We start from the raw sequence: 21,103 nt of genomic DNA, 5'->3' as shown, positions 1-21,103 counted from the left end.
CTGTGGTGAGAGAGGGATGCTTAGAGCAGCAGCCAGAGGGCCCAGGCAGAAATCTGGGGACTCTAATATTACAGGGACTTGAACAAGAGCAGCAATTGGAAAGAAATTCTAACAGGTGGGGATTTAAAGATGTGCAGAGACATCATTAGAAAAGTGAAAAAAAGAAAAACAGAAACAATTAAAAGGATGTTAGGACACATAATTGGAATATTCAGATAACAGGAAACAAAAGGTCAATTTGAGTGAACAATAAAAGTCTCTATTGTCTTCTTTTTGGTGTATTCTTATGCATGTAGCTTACTGCTACATATTTTATTTTATGACTACAATTTAGCTTTTAAACATAATTCTGAACTACCTTTAAAAATAATTCTGAACTGTTGTAAGGCCTGTTATACTTGTATATTTTAGCCAAGGGAGATAGAAGTTTTAAAAACATTTCTCACTGCTGTTGATGGACAGTTGATTAGCCATTCATTAAAACGCAACCTGTTTCATCTGTTCCTGGTAGGGAACCTTGGCCGTGTGGACCACGTCACAGAGTTTGAGTATGACCTCTTCATTAGGCCAGACACCTGCAACCCACGCTTCCGGGTCTGGTTCAACTTCACTGTGGAAAACGTGAAGGAATCACAGGTAAGTGGTAATAAATTGAACTGGTATGATAGCTTCAAAAGTTGCTTACCCCAGAATATGTTTTCTTTAACAAAAAAATGACACCCAGGGTTTGCAACTAAAAAATTCTTTAAAATGTATATTTGTTCTTTGAATTTTTATAAATAAAAGCAGGTATCAGCAGGAGTGGGTATGACCATGCTTTCCAGCTATTCAAGACAAGAGGTAATTGCAAAGACAGTATAATTTTTGCCAAATAACAGAACTGGTATTAATAATGGCTGCCATATATTTGTGCTTTTGCATTCCAATCAAATATGTGTGTTCATATATGAAAAAAAAGTCCATCATAGCTGTTCAAATATTATCACTCAAGCCTTCATTTAATACATGTAGAACAATGGGGTAGCTTTGCAAACAGGCATTTCCCTAGTGACTTGTAGCACAGGAGTTGCTTGCCAACGTGTCCCTTGTGAAAGAGGAGGTTTAAATGTGAAGCAAATTGATAGGCAACTGTTTCACTTACTTTTAAATAATGTTTTTTGCAGTAAAGATGCCCCCTGAGAAAGAAACTTCCTTGCTCTATTTTTTCAATTGTATGCTTTTAAAAGTTACATACTAACTTTCACATTGAAAAATTAAAAAGAAAAAGAAAAATATTTCATTTCACTTTTCAAATGTGCCTTGAATTTTGTTCTGGTGACCTGCCTTAGTTTATCAGAATCAGTCTGTCATTTTTACTTAATGGAAATAAAACATATTTAGTGAGAGAAAAAAAACTGCAGAAGCTTAATATTTGTATTCCTATGGGACTAATATCTTAATATCCAGCACTGTAACATTCCTGTTGCAGCTGGAAATCATGAAATTGTTTATCTGTCGTCCTGGTGCCTGGTACTTTATCAGACAGACCCTTTCCCCTGCTGTGCCTTACTCAACTATGATCAAATTATATAGTCATGAGATGAATGGGAATCTGTCTCAAGGAGGCAAAGAGATCGGGTAGAAAGATACAATATATATCTAGTGCTTACAGGATATTTGTTTTCATGGTTGTCTACATGAAAGAGAATGGTTCCACTATTAAGTTTGACTTGTGAGGTCTGTTTTTATAATGTGTTCTCCTATAATCTTTTTCTCATCTCTCCAATTTCCGTTAAGATGAGACCTGCCTGGACGTAATCTAGTCTGGAACCCTTTTTAGCTCTTTATACTACAGGCCATGGGCAGCATTAGTCATTGCAGCTCAGCTACATTAAATGAAAGTTAGAAGTTGCTACGTCAAACACACTGTGTAATGTAATCTGTTTTCTGCATTTTGATTATTTTATGTTTCACTAGAAAACAGTAATGAGGAAGCGCAAATTATTCAGTATTGCTTCAAAATGTTGCACTAATACAAATACAGAGGACCTTTGATCACCTTTGGGTATGTGTAGAAGTAGATATTTTAATAGCTGTCTATAAATCATTACCTGGATAATACTGCATTTATTTTTGATGCATCATGAAAGTAATGTGTGAAGAAGGCACATCTGTACATTTATCTCTATTAGGTCTGGTTTCAGCCATTTGGATAAGGACTCACAAAGAGTAACTACTTTTGTTTTTATATTATCTATTAGTGCCATATTTTTTGTTATTAATCTACTTATAAATGAAAAGAATGACCAATTAGAAATTCCAGCCAATCTTACCATCCATGCATTATTGTTCTATAAGAAAACAGGTTCTTTGCATTTAATTTTTTATGTCATGGAGCTTCCATTTCCTGTGTCTCAAAACTGTTTTATAAACTCCTCTCACTTATAGTGTTGCTTGATTTTTAGCCTAAAGCTTTCCTTTATTTAATCCCACAATTCCCAGTTGCAATTCTGCTTAGTAATAACTCCTCTTGGTACAAATAAATCCTCATCATCCCTGACTAACATTTATATTTCTGTAAATTATAACATTCCTCATCATTTGTGTCCCAACCTAGCTATCATGTTTGGTTCTTTCAGCCCTATATCCAATAGACCACTTTACCTTTTAAGTATTTTTCCGCTTTGGGACCTTTGGACTTTCATCATAAGTGAATCTTTCAGTCCTTTGGTAATTAGCCCAGTTTCCCAAGGAAGCAGAGCTTATATGATCACACAGTCTACTTGCTAGCCTAGGTTTTTGTATGGCTGCTGATCCCTCTCCTCTCTTTTCTCCTTCAATAGCTTCTTAACTCTTGGCCAGTTTCAGCACCACTGGAGAGGAATTCCTGTAAGTTTCGGGAAAACAGGCTGCCAGATGGGCAAGAGACCCATTAGTGTTCCCACTGGCAGACAGGCTATAGTATGAGATCATTTCTTATTAAACATCAGAGAACCCACAGAGGAGATGAATAGGTGGAAGTACTCATTGGAATTTGCATTTTTAAGATACCAGAGAATCCAACCATGAAATCCAAATCCATAGCATTTAGTAATTTTGCTTCTTGCAGAACTTCTTGTTTTTTATTATTATTCTTCCTCTTCCAGTTCCTTCAATATTTTCTTTATAGTGCGGAACTAAAATTTAATGGATAATTCTGAGTATGCTAATCCAAATTTACAGAGAAGGGGCTCAACTCCCTTTGCTGTTACTGCCTCACTATAGACAGCTGGAAATTGCAGCAGCCTTTTGTTGCTGTATCACTATGGAAACTCAGGCCTAATTTGTTTTTCCCTATCATACAGAAGTCTTGTTCAGAGTGATTGCTTCCTCACTCCTATTACGTATGTGTGAGGTTACTGTTGTGCTTCATAGGTTATACACCTAAGCTCTGCACCATGCCACTGACAGCCCTAATATTTCCAGAATTATTTAAAAAAAATTACCATAAACTTGGTTTATTTGATGTTCACTTCCCAATGTTGAAGTAGAGCCTACAGACGTTTTTTAAATTTGGAAGTTGGTAAATTAATTTCATCCTCCTTATGATTTGGACTTCCACATCAGACATTTTATGTTAGTTTTATTTTATACTTTCTTTAACGAGGAAAAAAGATTTAAAAAAATAGCTAATTCCACCATCATGTAAGATACCTGCAAGATGTAAAATCTGGTCTGTTGGTCTCCTTATATGGCTTCTGACATGCAAGTCAGTTGTCTGAAAACATCTGAGCTATGATTCTTTTCTGTTACTTGTTTGGTGAATTCAATTAACACCAATATTGGAAAAAAATAAACTGATATGTTATATGTAAGGAAAACAGATAGATTTTTACAATTTATACAGATCCATGAAAGGGAGAGTGAAGGAAATAGGATTTGCTGGGGAACACATGGTCTCATGGGCAAAGCCTCCAATTTCTCTAATTATATATGTGTCACAGGCTGCTCTCTATTCCTGATAATGCTCTTTACTGGGCAGGGTTTGCTTCCTATTCACTTCAGCCATGGCCCTTAAAACACCATCTATGATTTTGCTAAATTTCTTCTCTGAGCAGCCGGAAATTGGATGAACAAATTTCATCTCCCAATTGCATTTCAAGTATTTTAAATACACAGTGCTTCAGGTGCAAGATTACCTCTGAGCTAGAATGGCTTTAATGCTATTACTAGCAACAGTGATTCATTTGAGCTTTTTGGGAAAAAAAAGAGAAATGTGTGTACGTGTGATAAATTATAAAAAACATGCTGGTATACTAATATTGGAGGATTTTACAGGTGAAAAGAATGACTATTGTTTTTGAGGGCCATAGTCAGAAATTCTTCTCAAGTGCTTGACGCTCACAGTTCCAGATACTGTAACCATAGTGGAAAAAAATCTGTACTGGAAAATTTCCTTTTGAGCAATTTGAGAAGAGATAAGAGTTACATACAAGAAAATGATAAAAAGATTAAAAATATTTGAGGATTTTTGATTTAACACACAGCAGCCATATTATACCACTAAGTAATGCACATCTAGGCCTCATGACAAATTCTGTGTGTGTGTGTGTACCATGAGCAGCTCTGCTGTCTGATGAATCATGTTGAGAACTGGTATTTTCACTGAGATTAAAAAAAGAATTTCCAACAGAAGGGGTTTCCTAATAGTGCCAAATTTTGTTCTGTAAGTGTTGATAAACACATTTGGAGTTCTTCATCACAAAGGTGCTGACAAAATACACCAAGAAGGATAGAGGAGAAGAATGGATATTTGGCAGCTAGGACTTGATCATTACTTACAGTTAATAAATCAATCCAGATTGAGGTTAAAATCAAAGAACCAAATGTTATTTACTTCAAAGACATTCTCTCTGTTACTTCAGTTGCTATTGCGCTGAAACTAGAATTTTGACTCATTTTTGAGTTTTTTATGTGTGAGTATGGATCAGGAAAAAGGATAGCCTGTTCTTCAGAAGTTTAAACAGGATGCCCAGGTAAGACAGAGATTGTCATAGCTGAACATTATTATGAATGCATGGAACTGTCATTGTAGAATTTTCTGGGTTTTTTTGTCCTATGCTGTTTTGTAAAATATAAAAGGCTGTAAGATCTCTGTTGTCTTTAATTGATTAGATATTCAGGAAATATTAGTTATTGACAGTGGATTTTACAATATGTTCAGGCCCTTTTTACTGTGCTAAAACAACTCCATGATCCTTAGCAGACAACTGCTTCTTTATGATATTACAGCTGTGCTTGTTTAAAGATATGAGTGATACGTGTGTAGGGAGAGATGTCTCTCTTTATACCAACTGACATGTTTTGGAGAAGCGGGGGGTGGGGGGAAAGAAAAACAAGCATAATTTGAGGTATTCAACCTTTTTTTCTGACCTAAGAACTCATTCTGTGCAGTTAATTCCTGCAGAAGCTGCATCCAAAGTAAGATGGAGTGAATATGACATCAAAAGCAGGCTAAAGTTGGAAACAGGTTACCTTTTTACTTTCTTCTTCTTAAGCAGACATGCTTTGCTCTAATGTCATTTGGGGATTTAAGTTACTGGTATCAAGATGCTTTCTAATATCTTACACTCTTTCCAGATTCTCATCTGAGAAGACAGATATTTTCTTTACTGTGCATTAAAGGCTATATTGCATTTACCTAGCTTTGGAAAATGCATATGTGAAAGGTCATGTTTTTATGAAAAGAGTACAAATCTGAAATTTTGAAGTGAATGCATTCAAAATGAATGAATGAAGCACTTTTTGCAACAATTCCTAACCAACTTTAAATGCATAGTTTCTCTAGTGTGTTTCGCTGCGTATATCTTCTTAATAAACTAAGTATATATCACTCATTTATTAATAATTTACATTAATAATTTCTTAATCCTCTTCTGGTCAGCTTCTGTAATCTCTAAATACCTGTTTATAATGAATTACGAGGGGAATCAGTAGATTATTTGAATTTTCCCCATTAAGGAAGCCCCCAGCTATTACCCATCTTTATGTACTCTTTTGTGAATTTTAAGCCCACTAGAAAGAGACATCCAGCCCTTCCTGTATTTTGCTATTTTAGTCACTGTTTACACAGGTAGGCAAAACCTGATCCTTTTCATGTTCCAGTTTTGTTTTGTTGTATGAATTTATTTTTTTTCCTTGCTTCTGATACTTCTCTTGAAAACCATCTATATTTGAGAGGTTAAATGGGTATCAGTAACCCAGCTGACACTACCAGCTCACATTCCCATTTTGACTTCAAGCTCTAACTGTGTGTAGCATCACTGCTATAACTTTTCATTTGCTGCTTACTGTAGTGTTAGTATTGATTTAGTTAGAGCAGTATCAAATTTTTATTTGTTTCATATGTGAGTGAAGTTTTCCTTTTATCTATCAAATTGTGGATTTCAGTTCTTGTGGCTGAACTTGGTCAAAATTTAAACTTTGACATGCATCTAACACTGCTGGGTGTATCAGTCATTATCATTTATCATTATCATGTCATATCATAGCATGATTTATTTTCCCTTGGAGGAAAGCAAATACTGCATAAAGGTGGAAGTTACAATCATTTTTCTAATTATTCTAAGATTAAAAAGGAGACAAAGTGTCTTGAAACATTTTCATCAGGAAAAATCAAGTAAAAGAAATGAATCTGAATTAGAGAATGGTTTCAGTGAAAATTCTTTGGTGTTCGCTAGCAAATATGACAACAGCTGAGCAAAATAAGGGTTATGTGTTTGTATCCTTTGGGATTCCTTTTGGAATTCAGAAGCATCAGAAGTCTGAACTTTAAGTTGTTTTTTGTTTAATCTGATGGCATCCCTGTGTATGACAGTGTTGCACTGCATATCCTGCACTGGCCAAGTTCCTTAAAGCAGTGCTTGTGTGCATATGTATATTTTATATATAAACATGTGCATAAGTGTATGTCTATCTGCCTAGAAAACACGAGAGGCTGAGGTGAGTGAATTTGGATAATATCTTCTTGGTAACAGCTTTACTACAGGATAAGCAGATTATTTCTTTGAGTAGCACATGCCCTTCAACTTGAAAAAAAAAAATGGGAAAAGAAGGATGGAGGTAGAATCATGATGCAAATTTTGTAAGACCTTGTGGTACCATAGTACCTGGTAATATGAATCTGTTACTTTTTGTTAGGTATGGGCTTGAATTATTTGAAGTTTGTATTAAAAACCAAAATGGATTATTTCAAAGGAGCATTTGTATTTTTAAAAGTAGTTTTACTGATCACTGTGTTGGAAAGTGGTACAATTTTATCATAAGTCAAAAGTGCATAGGGTTAGATGATACCTATAGCAGTTGAGGTAATCATTTACTTACTGAGGAAGCCATTTGAAATGATAATTAAATAAGAAACAAAGTGATGACATTTAAAATAGATTGCATGTGCGTCTCAACATTTAAAAAAAGAAAAATCAATTGAACATACTGCAGTTTTGAAGAAAAATAATGTTACCATTTTGGAAACTTGTGCCTATATTGGTCATGTATAAAATTAGATTTATAAATGATGATTCTTCCAAGTTGGAATCCTTTCAAGTACATATAATTTTATTTTGGATCAATAATTCAGTTGTGCTTGGAATAGATTGAGGGTGCATGTGAAACTTTGGTAAGTGCAATATAGTGTGCATCTCCATGAAATTATCCAAAGCTGTCATGACAGGTATCATCCTTTGAAAGCTAATGAATGCAGGTAGGTTGGTAAACACCTGAAACAGTCAGCAGTACCAGAACATCTGTCCTGATGAAATATTCACTCTTGGCAAGGTAGTGTTAAATTAATAAACTTTTTCTGTTCCAGGTGTCTGTAAGAACATTTCAGGTGCCAGTGTTCAGTAATTATTGCACACATACTGTACTCTTCAGATTTAACACTGCCTTTTACCTACAGGAAACTAAGGGCCAGGTGTGTTTAATTTCCTGTGGTGGTGGCATCTGTCACTCAAATTGTCAAAAATGCATTATAGAAGTCATCAACAAAATCAGCACTGTGATGATCTTGATGTCAGTGATGGGACATACTTACTTTTATTTTCAATTTAAAACCTTTTTGATTTCTGATTAAATACTCCTTTTTTTAGTTCCAGAGTGGATTGTCTTCCATGCAAATTTGGTTTCATTTTCCTTTTATGACTGGAAAGTCTTTATATGAGAATTTGGAAGCATACATTGAAGAAGTGAAGGTGAAATGTTTTGAACTTTCCTGTCTTTAGATTTTTTAATCTTTTTAATTCAGAATAATTTTTAATTTAAAAAAAATTCATAATAATCTGTGTCCCATTGATTTCTGAGGGAGCAAAGTTCCTACAATGTTAAATGCTTCAGAAAAATTCCATGCTGTTCTCAATTAAATATTTTGTTCCTTTGCTATACTGCTTATAAATATGTGCTTAGTTTATAAAACTCTGAAGCTATAACACATTAAGATATGCACTTTCAATTTTTTTAGGGAGAAGATAAAATTAAAATGCCATGATTTGTAGCTACTTGTCTTTTTGTTTGTTTGTTTGTTTTTACTGTTAATTGAAACTGGAAGACTGTATAGGTTACCCGAGATACTACGTTATATATAGTTAAATTGTTGTTTCTTCCATCAAGATATATCTAAATCTTTAATTTATCTATTGAAAAGGCTGTGAAATACTCTGCAAAATGACTGTGCAAGTTTTTTGCTTTGAGAAATTAAGGAAAATTAACACTGGATTTATAAACTGACTCTCAACATAGAGCTGCTGTATTTTATATACAAAATGCAGAATAATCAGCTGAGTGATTCTGATGATTGAGCACAGTTCCCCCAGTTTAGGATCTGACCTGTACGCCCTGGATAGGCAACATCTGCTGTTACACCACAGATCAGGATGGCTCTGGTAATTTTTTTTGTGATTTGAGAAGCTCCATGGAAGCTTCTAATTTTCATAGTAGCACTACCATGATGAACTGTGGCTCATTACTGTAAACTGATGGCAGCTGTTAATACTATTACAGGCAGAGACTTTTTATTTAAGGGAAACATTAGCCAGTAACTGGTAGATTTCTGACACAGTATTACATGAGGCTTCCTGTTAGGAAGGAGAGCAAAGAGAAATGGATTTGAACCCATTAGTATCAGAATTACATGTCAAAAAGCTGGAGCAGAGTTCAATTTATTTCTGCAATAAAGTGTAAGCTAGAGATTGACTTGACAATTATTTTACCTTACATTGCTCTGGTTGTTCTGAGATGACTATTCCAACATCAAATCATCTTGTTTGGACATCTTTTACAGAATAACATGATAGTCTAAATATGCATTATGTTATGTAGGAACTAAAACTCGGCAGGTTTTTTCAAGTAGAAATGAGTTTTTTATTACTCCTTTTACTAGAGGATGTATATACAGTGGAACACATTCAGCATAGATTTAAAACAACTGCAAGTATTTCTGCTAAATCTAGTGCATGTTGCTGAATGGCGTTTACATTGTAATAGAAAGGATAATCTTTCTGGAGCTTTTAGTAGCTTGGTATAAGGAATACAAATAACCTGCCCCAAAATATTTGTTTTCTCTAAGCCAGTCACTGAGCAGAGTTGTGGTTTCTGTTTAATAGGCTATTTTTTCCCTAATAGTTTTCCAAAATAAGAGACAGCAAGTTGGACAACCACTCCCTTTTTATAATTTTCAACTTTGAGAAGAGTATTGTTACCAAAATTTTTGCCCACTTAATATATGTACTGTCCTACTGAACACCAAAGTCCATGAATTCAGAGTCTTAACATTGAACATTGTAACAAGCTTTTATTAGAATTGAAATTTTTCCTGTCTTGAACTGATGGTCCTCTACAGAACACTTATTTAATTTTCTAATTATGTAGCATAATTTTTGAAGGGTGTTGCGTTCATTGTCCCTCTGAAAATTCTCATGAAGCTTTGCAGAAGATGTTTATTAAAACTTTAACAAAAGTAACATATTACACCAGCGTGCAGATTCTCCTGGCAGGTTTTCCTTTCCCTTTGCATGGTTTCATGCAGGACCATATCACACTCAGGGTGATGCAGGGAAGCAGAATTGCAGCTTTGCAGCTCGTTGTGTGTTCATGTTCTGATCTTCTGTGAACTCTGTGGGCAAAACTAATCCCAAAATCAGAGCACTACAGAGTGTTGTGGGGTCCATGGCAGGGCATTTCCTGGCCCTGCAAATTCAACAGTGATGCTGAGTACCTCCAGTGTTACGTTTAGAATCTCCTCAATAGCCAGATTAAACTGAATATCCTTCCTGGCAGGCATGTGGAATGGCAATTCCATGGCTTTGGAATATCCAGGATGAAAATACAATAGCTGTTCCTTGTGGGTTGTCTCTTCCCGATGGCTGTGAAGGATTTCTCTAAACCAGAGGTTAATACAGTTAGCTACCTAGGTAATTTTTTTTTTTACATGGAGTTATATATATTTATTTTATTGATTTAAAGCCCGTTCATTATAAAAATTAGCCTATAAAAAGAGATAGCATGTATGCAGGGAGATAATTTCTTTTTTATTTTTTTTTGCCAGGGATTTCTCATGCATAGATACAAATGAATTTTCTAAATGTAAATGTTTGGCTAGATTATTCTTCAGAGACACATATTGATTTCTGTTGTCACCCTTCAGTGAGATTTAGTGTAGCTTACTGGGAAATCCTTTCCAAGCACATACTGAAGAAAATGTAAAATATGATTTCCTTGACAGTTAGTGAAAAGAGACAGAATAGACGTTAACAAATTAACTGTGTTTATCTCATCTTCACCAGTTTAAGAGTCTTTCAGCTTCTAAAAAATCAGCTCATTTGGTGCTTGTAGAATACGGGTCCATATTGCACTGGGTGAGCTCGAAAGCACGTTTTGAAATTCATAGCTGAGCAAAAGGGAAGCTTTGCATTTCCTGATTTTCCTTTGCAGATCTAAATGTGGAGTTGTGGCTCTCTCACCAGAGTGGGAAGTACTGTATAATTTTGCAGTTTAGGCTATTCTGTAATGCAAGTAGTATGAGTCTCATGGAAAACTGTGTGTGATGGCCAAGCTTAATCCTAAAATGTGTTTCATTCAGCTTTCTAATAAACCTGAAATTCATAAATTTCTGTGTGTTATAGTGGGTTTGATAATTATGGATTATAATAATTTTACACTTCAGTGCTTAAACCTAAATATTGTTCTACAAATACTTTTCCTTTTTTATTTTCCTTTTTTCTTTGTTATTTAGGGAGTACAAAATGCCTTCAGTAATACTAGAGTGCAACCTATGAAGAATTTGTTTTTATAGCAATATAATTTTATATCTATCTAAACAAGTTATTTTGAAACTTAGATATTTTTATGTCTTACAAGGACTGTTAGATACAAGTATTGAACAGCTTGTTATGGTTCAGTCATGATAAATATAAAGTTCAACCAAAAAGTTCATAAAAATGTTATTTCAACAACTACAAATGATAAATTTGTATATAAAAATGATAAATTTTCGTTTTCTTAACATTGTGATATTGTTAACCTCCATTAATTTGCTTTGTGAATGGTTTAAAAACTATTAGCGTCATGTCAATTATAAGGTACAGTCAATAAAGGTTGGTTTTTGAAATACATTTTAATATATAGAAGATGAGACTACAGTGTTGCAGTAAATTACTGTATTTTAATAAGATTTAAATCATAATTTCTGTGCACTCCTTTGCTTGTTTTGTAGATAATAATAAATGTACAGATTTGGATGGAAAACTCAGCTTCTGTTGTTTCAAGGGAACAGTGACGCTTGGGCTTGTATATGATTAGTAGTTAAGCTTACAAATATTAAAATTATACAGTAACGTAGTTGTATTTTCTCAAAACATTTGGGAGCATTTTGAATTCAGAGGTTTTTTTTATGATATCTCTCTGATGTACTTCAAGGAAGAAAAGCAGAAAGAATTTTGGAAAAAAATTAATCTTTGTGGTAAAACTGGCTTTATAAAAAGACAAACAAGCAGAGGCATTTTAACATAATTTTCTCCTGACTTAAACAATCTTAATTTTATCACTTTGCCAAACTGTGTTCCTTTGCATGAAGTATGTGCAGGAGATACTTCTGAATTTGCATTTTCATTAGATTTAGCATTCAGCACCTAATGCCATAAATTTGTTTTTGAAACTCTTTAATTCCCCTGAGTGTTCCAACATATTGAATGCTATTTGCTTTGTATTATGTTGGCAGCAAATCTGCAGTGAAAATGCTGTCAATATATATTCATAGCTAACATTGTTAACTAAAAGCAATATTGTTTTTCTATTGTAAGCTGTCACAAATGTTTGGCACCCTGTTGTGTAAGCCAAAAAAATGTCAAAGAAAGAAAAGAATATTTTTGAAGAAAAGTGCAGTGATAGTGTCAAGTTTTCTGTATTAAAATACATTCCTTGTATAGACCTTTACAATTTATGAAACTGTGTTTTGTAGTAATGTAAAGTTAGAATATTGTGAGGAGATGCAGGCTGTTACAGATATTATGTTAAATGAGAGGAGCACAGTAAATGATACAACCATATTACTTTGTGTGTAATGCAGTGCTTATCAGGCTGTAAAATGTATTCTACTAAACCCAAAGATTATTTTATTAATAGATGTGCTATATATATGTGGAAAATGAATTAAAAATACTTTACATTTTTCCCTGGTTTTGAAGATGAAGTGTATAATTAACAAGAGCAAATGCAAAGTTTTGAACATTCTCCTAGGGAGTATCCTTATCTTTGTGTAAGAAACACTTTGTTTATTTAAATTGTGTATTCCTTTTGCCAATCATTCATTCATTCTTTTCTAATGAAACTTATATTTTTTGTATCTACATGCTGTTATAGGAATGTCTTAGAGTATTTTAGAGAACTTCTGTGGGGAGAAATGAAAAAAGAAAAATTCCTTCTGCCATGCAAATAACCATGGTAGGGCTAATACATAATAAACACCCATAAGATAAAATAAGACAAGTGGAATCTTTTGTGCTACTCTTGCAAGTGTTTTAACCCAGAGAACTTGTAACCCAAGCCATGTGAATAGAAAATTCTGGGTGAGGTACTTGAGGCACAGCCAAGTTCCCTGGCCACAGGCTGGCTTACTCTGGAACCAGCAGAGTTCTGCTGGTGGCAATGGAGAGCACTGAGAAAAATCAGTGTTTCATGGCTCTCACTAAAGTACCAGAGCTTCACAGAGACAGATTTCCAGTACTCTCATCCCTTCAAGGTGACATTTTTTCTATATTCACCTCGGTGAAAATATTAATCCATGTGTAGCGAAGTACTGGCAGCCCCAGAAATGTCATTACTGACACTTTGTGTCATTCTCTGGAAAACTTGTTTTCTTACTGAATCATAATGTGTTGAATTTGGGAAACTTTTTTGGTAAACCTTTAATAGATTTGGACATTGGTCAATGTACCAATGTTAAAAAACAACCAAACCCTGAATAGTCTGATCTACTATTCAAGAACATTTTGTTTGAACACTCTTTTCCATACAGCAATGTATTGGGGACACATATTAGCATGTATCTTCTTCTGTGGTACTGGATGCCAATAATCAGTCCTTTTTTTCCTTGCAGCTGATTTCACCCCTCTATTTCAAAATAACCTCTGGTTTCTGCACTGATATTTGCTCTGCTATGGGAATACAGGTGCCACAAGTGGTTTCACAAGGTCCCTGTTATGGACTCACTATTTCCAAACATTTTCTAAGAAGTGCAAAATAACCCGAGTTCCTATTGACTTTAGTGACATTTCAGTACTATTAACACCTTGGAAAACCGGCCTTTATATTCCTTGGCACCAATCTCTAAAAATTCTCTCATGTGCTTTCAAGTAAAATTGCATAAACCTTCAGAGCTGTCTCCCACTACTGCCCAAATTAATTTTTTCCTGCTTTTTACCAATCTTTTTTCCTAATTTTGATAAAGAAAAAAAACCAAAAGCAGTGAAATACATTTGATGTATGGAATTTCTCTGGGTCTTTGACTGGCATTATATAACAAGGTAAGGGATGTTTATTAATGTTCTAGGTGAATGCCAAGCACATTCAAGTCCAAGAGAGAACATGTCTTGCCCTCTATTCATTCATTTCTAGATTATTCCAAGAACTTGCACATGTTTGAGTCTTATGTGTATCTGGAGAGGCAATATACTTGGAAAATTTCATTCACAGGTGAATAATATTTTTAAACACAATAAAAAACTTTAACAGTTTCTTAAATGGCTCACTAGATAGGGATTTTTGTTACAGAACAGGAGACAGTACTGCATCCTGCAGACAATTGACAAAATGGACCAGCAGTTTTCATCCTTAATTTGATTCTTTTTCCTCAGTGGCAGAGAGATGCACAGCCTTTCTTACATTGTTTATCTTATTTTGGCATAACAGATTTAATCATGACTATATCCATTTTCCACAAAGTGTCTTGTGTCTTGAATCATAGAATGTTTAAATCTTTTACAGGTGTGGGATAACTGTGCAGCTCATCCTACTGGAAAGCTTTGGATTTCTGTGCATTGTGGAAGAATGTACCTTTCCCGAATTTTTAGAAATGTTTATGAAGCTTTAGAAAGTGCTGTGTTATCTATCTGGCACTTAGATTTCTATCACTTCTTGTTATTGTTAGGATTCTGTTTTATTACTTTATTATATATTGTACAGGGGGACTTGCTTCGCCACTTTACGTTCTTACTGTTGGTTTGTTCAGCACAAATTTGATGCTGCAGGAGGAATGAAGATGTGCAAACCCAGGTTATTAATCATGCTCAAATCTTTTCCATATGTGTGTCTTGAAACACTTCTTTTCCTTCTATTACCCTTATATGAAATAAAACTGTATTTTTCTTTTTTATGCTTGAGAGTTTTGACTTGATAAAAATGAAGGCTGTTGCTTTCTCCCCTTTGCAGAAGTGATGTCACAAAAAGGAGCAGTACAGGACTTTTTCCCAACTTTTTCTCTTAGCCTGTGTTATTCTCATCCCTGCTGTGGAATTTAGGTGGAGGACTTCTCCAAGATGTGTTACCTGCTTTTTCTTCTAGCAGAGTGACTCAGAATTCTCTTGAGGGTAGCTATTGCAACAACAATGGAGCACAAAGACAGAGAAATTAATAAAGTAAATAGGAAAGACAGTAAATATAGACCAGACTATCCTCATTTACTGTTAGAAATAAGAGAGGAACAGTATTAAGGTACATAGATGAGACAAACCAGCACTTATCCATGGTGAAATCTATAAAATGTCTTCGATTGCTCAAGGGATCTTTAGATATAGCATTATTTTCTCTATCTTATGGATGATTTGACCACCTTCACTATGAATTTTTCATGATTTTCCTGACCCAGCAGCTCTTGCCTGTGGAGAGAGTAATACAGTATTGATTTGGGTGTTAGGTTTCTGCCTTTTTTGCCATAACAGGATTTTTGTAGCCTAGAAACCTCAATCCCTGATTACTCATTAGAGACTTGAACAACTTTTCTTAGATCTGGAATGTAAAAGAAGAATCACTTGGTTACTTTCGTCATAGGTAGCCTTTGTAGTGGAATTTCAGCTCATCTTGGTAATGAGTGTTGTTATTAAGCTTTCCTGATTGAATGGGCTCTACTAGGCCTTCAGATTGCAAAAATACTGTTGCCTGTTAACAATTAGTGTGTTTGCAGCAGAATTACACTGGTGAATGTGTTTATTTAGCAGCATACTGCAAACCAGTGGAATAAGTAGGGGTCTGTCCTCCTGCGTTCATCCTGGCATTGATGTCTTGGTGACTTATTTTCTGTGCCTCTTGGGCATATTAGAAAATGGAAAAGAGGCCATGATGTTGCTATTTCTCATTTAAACTGTTGTGGGTTTTTTTTTTTTTAAATAAAAAATCCATATCTTACATCCTCTGAAAACTTACTCTCAGCATTGCCATGGAAACAAGATTTTTAAAAGGGACTTAACTGAAATTTAGCAGCAGTTTTTATTTCTTTGTGATTCATACTTCATAAAAATGTAAATGTCACACTAATACATGTTTTACCTTAATATTTTATACTACCATTTTGTCTTAATTGGTCTAATGTTTTTCCTAATTAAATTTTGAGCTTTGAATGATTTTAAAACTGTACTGTGGACCTATCAAGCTTTAAATTTTGACTATGTGACACACAATTTAAGACACTGTCATAGAGGAAAATCAGTCATTTCAACCTGTAGTCACAGGCACAACAAAAGATTTAAAAGATTTGAAAAGCCTTTTGTCCTGACTAGAAATTTCTTGGCCTCAATAATCTTCATTTCTAGTGAAGTACTACAGCAAATAGCTTTTAATCATTTATATTCTTTTGTTTTTCACTTTATTCCCTCTAACTGTGTAAAGTTGTTTAGAGGATAAATTACTGCTGTGCTAAATAAAGCTTTTATTATAGTTCCCTTAAGAGGAGTGTTTTGTTTATGCAACGCTACAGTGTGCACATTGGTTTACATACATACTTGCATCAACGTGTGTAAATAAACTACATTAATTTAACATTTTATTTGTGTATAAACATGCAGCAGTTGATAATGTTAGTTCAAACACGAAAGGATATCTGGCATTCTCTTCTGAGTGCCTCTTTGGTCAGGCCTCACAGAACACACAACATTTTGCCTTTTAAAAATGAAAGTTAATATAATTAGAGCAGGCATCCTGGTGATCAAGACTGAAATCATAGAACTATGGAATCACTTAGGTTGGAAAAGACCTTTAAGATCATCAGTCCAACCAGTAACGCGGCACTGCCAAGCCCACCACTAAACCATGTCCCTGAGCACCACATCTACACCTCTTTTAATTATCCCAGGGATGGCAACTCTACCACTTCCCTGGGTAGCCAGTTCCAGGGCTTGGCAACCCTTTCAGGGAAGAATTTTCTTTCTAATAAGGAATCTGAACCTCCCCTGGTGCAATCAGAATGTTCTGTCTCTTGCTATGGGGAGAAGAGACTGATCCCCACCTGGCTACAACCTCTGTCCCTGGAGTTGTAGACAGTGATAAGGTCTCCCCTGAGCCTCCTTTTCTCCAGGCTGAGCCCCCCCAGCTCCCTCAGCTGCTCCTCTCCATACTTGTGCTCCAGACCCTGCCCCAGCTCCGTGTCCCTTCCCTGGGCTCGCTGCAGCCCCCAGTGTCACCCCTGGCATGAGGGGCCCAGAGCTGGGCACAGCACTCGAGGTGTGGCCTCAGCAGGGCAGGCACAGACGGGCACTCACTGCCCTGCTCCTGCTGCCACGCTCTGGCTGCCACAAGCCAGGTGCCATCGGCCTTCCTGCCCACCTGGGCACAGCTGCCTCCTGTTCAGCTGCTCTCACCAGCACCCCAAGGGCGTTTTCCCCTGGGCACTTTCCAGCTGTTCCCCCCTCAGCCTGTGTCACTGCCGGGTGTTCTGATCCAAGGGCAGGATCTGGCGCTTGGTGCCATTGAACCTCATAGAGTTGGCCTCATCCCAATGATCCAGCCTGTCCAGATCTCTCTGCAGAGCCTTCCTCCCTCCAGCAGATAACTCCTGCCTGACTTGGTGTCACTGTGAACTGACTGAGGGTGCACCCAATCCCCCTGCCCAGATCATCACTGAGGAGATGGAGCAGAACCGAGCCCAGCATTGACCCCTGAGGGAAACCACTTGTGGGCTGGATGTAAACCCATTCACCACCACCCTCTGGGCTTCAAACTGAGACATCCAGCTAAAGCCAGTGTGTTTTTCAATTCTCTCATCTACAAAGCCACTGTACCTCGTGACATTAGAAAGAAAAGAAACCAGTGTGCACCATATACACTACTGGCCTTACTTAGAAATTATTATTACAGCTCAAACAGTGTGGATCATAGATCCCTCAGTGCTGAGCTGTAAATGAACTCCTTTTATTGCACTTTTGTAAAAGTTTTCAACAGGTAAACCAAACAGAAGGAGATTCATGTGAAGTTATACTTTACTGTAGGGAAAAAAAAGTGTAGTCACAGTGAAAATGCAGAAACATAGGAAGGCTTCTTCCGTGGTGAATTATTTTTTTTTTAAATTAAAAATCTACTGTCAAATAATTTTTTACCCTTTACCCTAAGAATTGCTTTGTACATGCTGAAGATTTATTGGTGTATATATTGTCTACAATCAGAACAAGTACCTTGTTCTGATTAAAGGCATCATGTATACAGATTGAATGATGAAAAGAGTCTGAAACTGTATTTGAAGCTCAATTGTATAGAAATTTTAACTGAGATTAAGCAATACTAAGTATTTATGATTAATTTTTATGATTATGTTTATTATGATTATTAATCATAAATACTAAGTATTTATGATTAATTTGGGTAAGAATTAAGTTACCTCATGAGGCATTGGTTGAATATATTTGACCACACAGTAAAATCAGTAGAAAATTATTTTAGATATAGTTGAAGTGCTTAGAACAAGTGAAAAATAAGTCTTTTTATCACTAATCTGATCAATTATTTAAATACATTAACCTATTAAATGAATGTATCATCACTGCCTATGCTACAAATGCATTTAAAATCCTAGAAACATGTTGGTCAGGTTCCCAGGGCTGCCCACTCAGATTTAGCTGTGTATAAAAGATTTCTTTTGTAAACATAGCAAGTCCTGCAGTTTGAGCAGTGTGTTTGCCCATTTTTGCATGCTCAACTTCCGTGCAGCCTTTTGAAGAATAATGCTTGACATTCTGGATAGGTGGTACTTAACAGGAGAAAAGACAAAACTCTTCAAAATATCATAATATTGAGGGTCATGCAGACACACAAATGTACTTCCAGAAACAGTAGTGGAGTGTCAAATGAATGCATTTGAAAAGTAATTACATCTGACTTTTATACTGAAACAAACAAACACAATTGTTCAACAATGTCTTTCTCCACAGACTCAGTTGCCAGTGTATTAATAATCCCACCTAATTGACACTATCTCTATTTATGTTATGTGTATTGTACTATTTGCAATCTTCAGTTTTCCCTATTTTAAGTAACTGTTGTATCTGCCTCTCTCTGAAGATGAGCAATATCTTTTTCAAGTTAATGAGATTCCTATTTTACTTAAACAAGATGCATATTCACTATCTTTCTGTTGTTTTAAAATATAATTGCTATGAATATGCTCAACAGTTTGACTTGGTTTCTTCAAATTGAGTGAATTAATTAAAAATTGGTGTTTGCCCATAAAAGAGTGAATGAGCACACTCAGTTCTTGATGTCAGAAATCAGACTGTAAATGAACATAATTATGTTTCACCTTCCTATTTAGTCATTTGTGTGGGCATAAGCATTTAGTTGTTTGCAATATTATTTCTTAAACAGTTTCATTTACATTTTGGTTTTTTAAGAAGAGAGGGAGGGTAAAAGAAAAGTTAATGACTAGATAATGATTTCTTTCTGAAAGGCTGAGCATCACTTCTCATATTCAATTTGCAGAACATCAGGGTAGAAAATACTTCTCTGATGGTTTTTTGCTAAGTGTGTATTATTTAGAAAGAAATTCTCACCACAGAACGTGAGAGATCATTTTGGCTCCAGGTGCCAGGGTGTTATTCCTACACACATTTGTGCTATGGTGTAAGCAACATGATATGCAGAGGTGTTCTCTATCCATATTCTACAATATACTGCTTTGAAGCAACAGACACTGATGATGGCTGCCATTTTGTTTAAAAGAATCCACATTATAGAGTCAAAACAGCATGGATTTTTTCCTTAAATTTACATACCCAACACAATAGTATTTTTATATTTTGACTGCTTACTGAATAGAAAATGAAATGCAGTTCAACCAGCACATTGCTTGTTATAATTTTTCTTTTTGTGGGGTTGTTTTTCTTGTCCCTAGAGAGACCCAGCATTATATTCACTATCTGGATAAGCTTATTTAACAGTAAGCAGTTGCTTTGTCTCCATTAAGGACTCCATGACCCAACAGTGCAATCAAATAGGGGAATAATTTGGCATTTCTATACAGGAATATTGTCTTGCTACTGAATCAAGAAACCCCTGTGATTATTGTGTGTTTTTTGATATACATCAAATAAAAAAGGCCAAAATGTGGAGAAGGACGTTACATCAGTTCATTCTAAGCTGAAACAAATTAAATAGGGTGATGAGCAAAAAAAAAGCGTGACTGAAGATTTCAATTTTAAAAGGTTAAAACTGGAGAAAGGAGGAAATGTAGGACATACTGAGAACTTAGTGGTCAGTGGCTGAATATCCCTCTGTCATCCTGTTCACTGCATGAAATATACAGAAATAATACAATGTTGGACAGGAAGAGTTTCTATTGTGGACAGTTGAAGTCTCTGCTATTATAAATTCCTAAATTTGGCCAGCTAAAGCTTCTCTTTAAAATGAAGTATTCCTTTAGCTAACCTGTTTGAGATATTAGTCCTCTGAAAGTTTGAGGCCCTCTAGTTTCTTAATTAAATGTACTAATAACCACTTAATACTCATTTGTTCTTTCAGCAGTATTATTCTTAAGACTAACCATCAATTCTGCCTCCCAGCTGTTCATTCCTGTTATAATTTATGGAGAACAGTCTAATCCATTTCCATCTGAAAGTGAGGGATGTTTTTGTGACAAAGTCACAGGAGTTTGCCAGTTCAAGTTCATGTGCCTGCATTTACTGGCTCACATAAAATACCCAGTGCAAATTTTCACTTTCTTTTAGAAAGTGGAATTCTACCTGGAATTCTACCTTGAGGTTGAAATAACAGTGTCAGGTCTACACAAAGAATTCTCTGTGCCAAACATGCTCTTTGATCAATACATTAATTCTCTACTTCCATATATATCAACTGTAATCTCAAAATCATAAGAAATAAATAAGAAAGTAATGAGCATAAATTGTGACCACTTATTTTCCTTGGATAGCCCCTGAGCAGTAAAGCACTGGAAGAAATAGATCTGTAAGGCTGGTTACCACAGAAGTGTTTTTTCAGGTTTCAGGTTATTCCTCAGTAGGAATTTTATCCAATATGGGAAAGCAGTGGAATGTTTTTTCTTTCTCATAATACTGTTTCAATTGACAACACAGATGCATTTTAAGCATTAATAACTATTCTT

General features: G+C 35.4%; 1 protein-coding gene across 1 annotated transcript in view; it reads left to right on the top strand.

Moving 5' to 3' along the window:
* Positions 1–21,103, top strand: part of LOC131580845 (BEN domain-containing protein 5) — an 880,930-nt gene that overhangs the window by 46,369 nt on the left and 813,458 nt on the right. Inside the window, exon 3 of the mRNA XM_058842532.1 lies at positions 512–636. Coding sequence (XP_058698515.1) covers positions 512–636 — 125 coding nt within the window. The remainder of the gene's footprint in view (positions 1–511; positions 637–21,103) is intronic.

The sequence above is a fragment of the Poecile atricapillus genome, chromosome 7, assembly GCF_030490865.1.
Source record: "Poecile atricapillus isolate bPoeAtr1 chromosome 7, bPoeAtr1.hap1, whole genome shotgun sequence".
NCBI classification, from domain to species: Eukaryota; Metazoa; Chordata; class Aves; order Passeriformes; family Paridae; genus Poecile; species Poecile atricapillus.
Note: the sequence above shows the minus strand (reverse complement) of the source record. Positions and strands in the feature narration are given on the sequence as shown.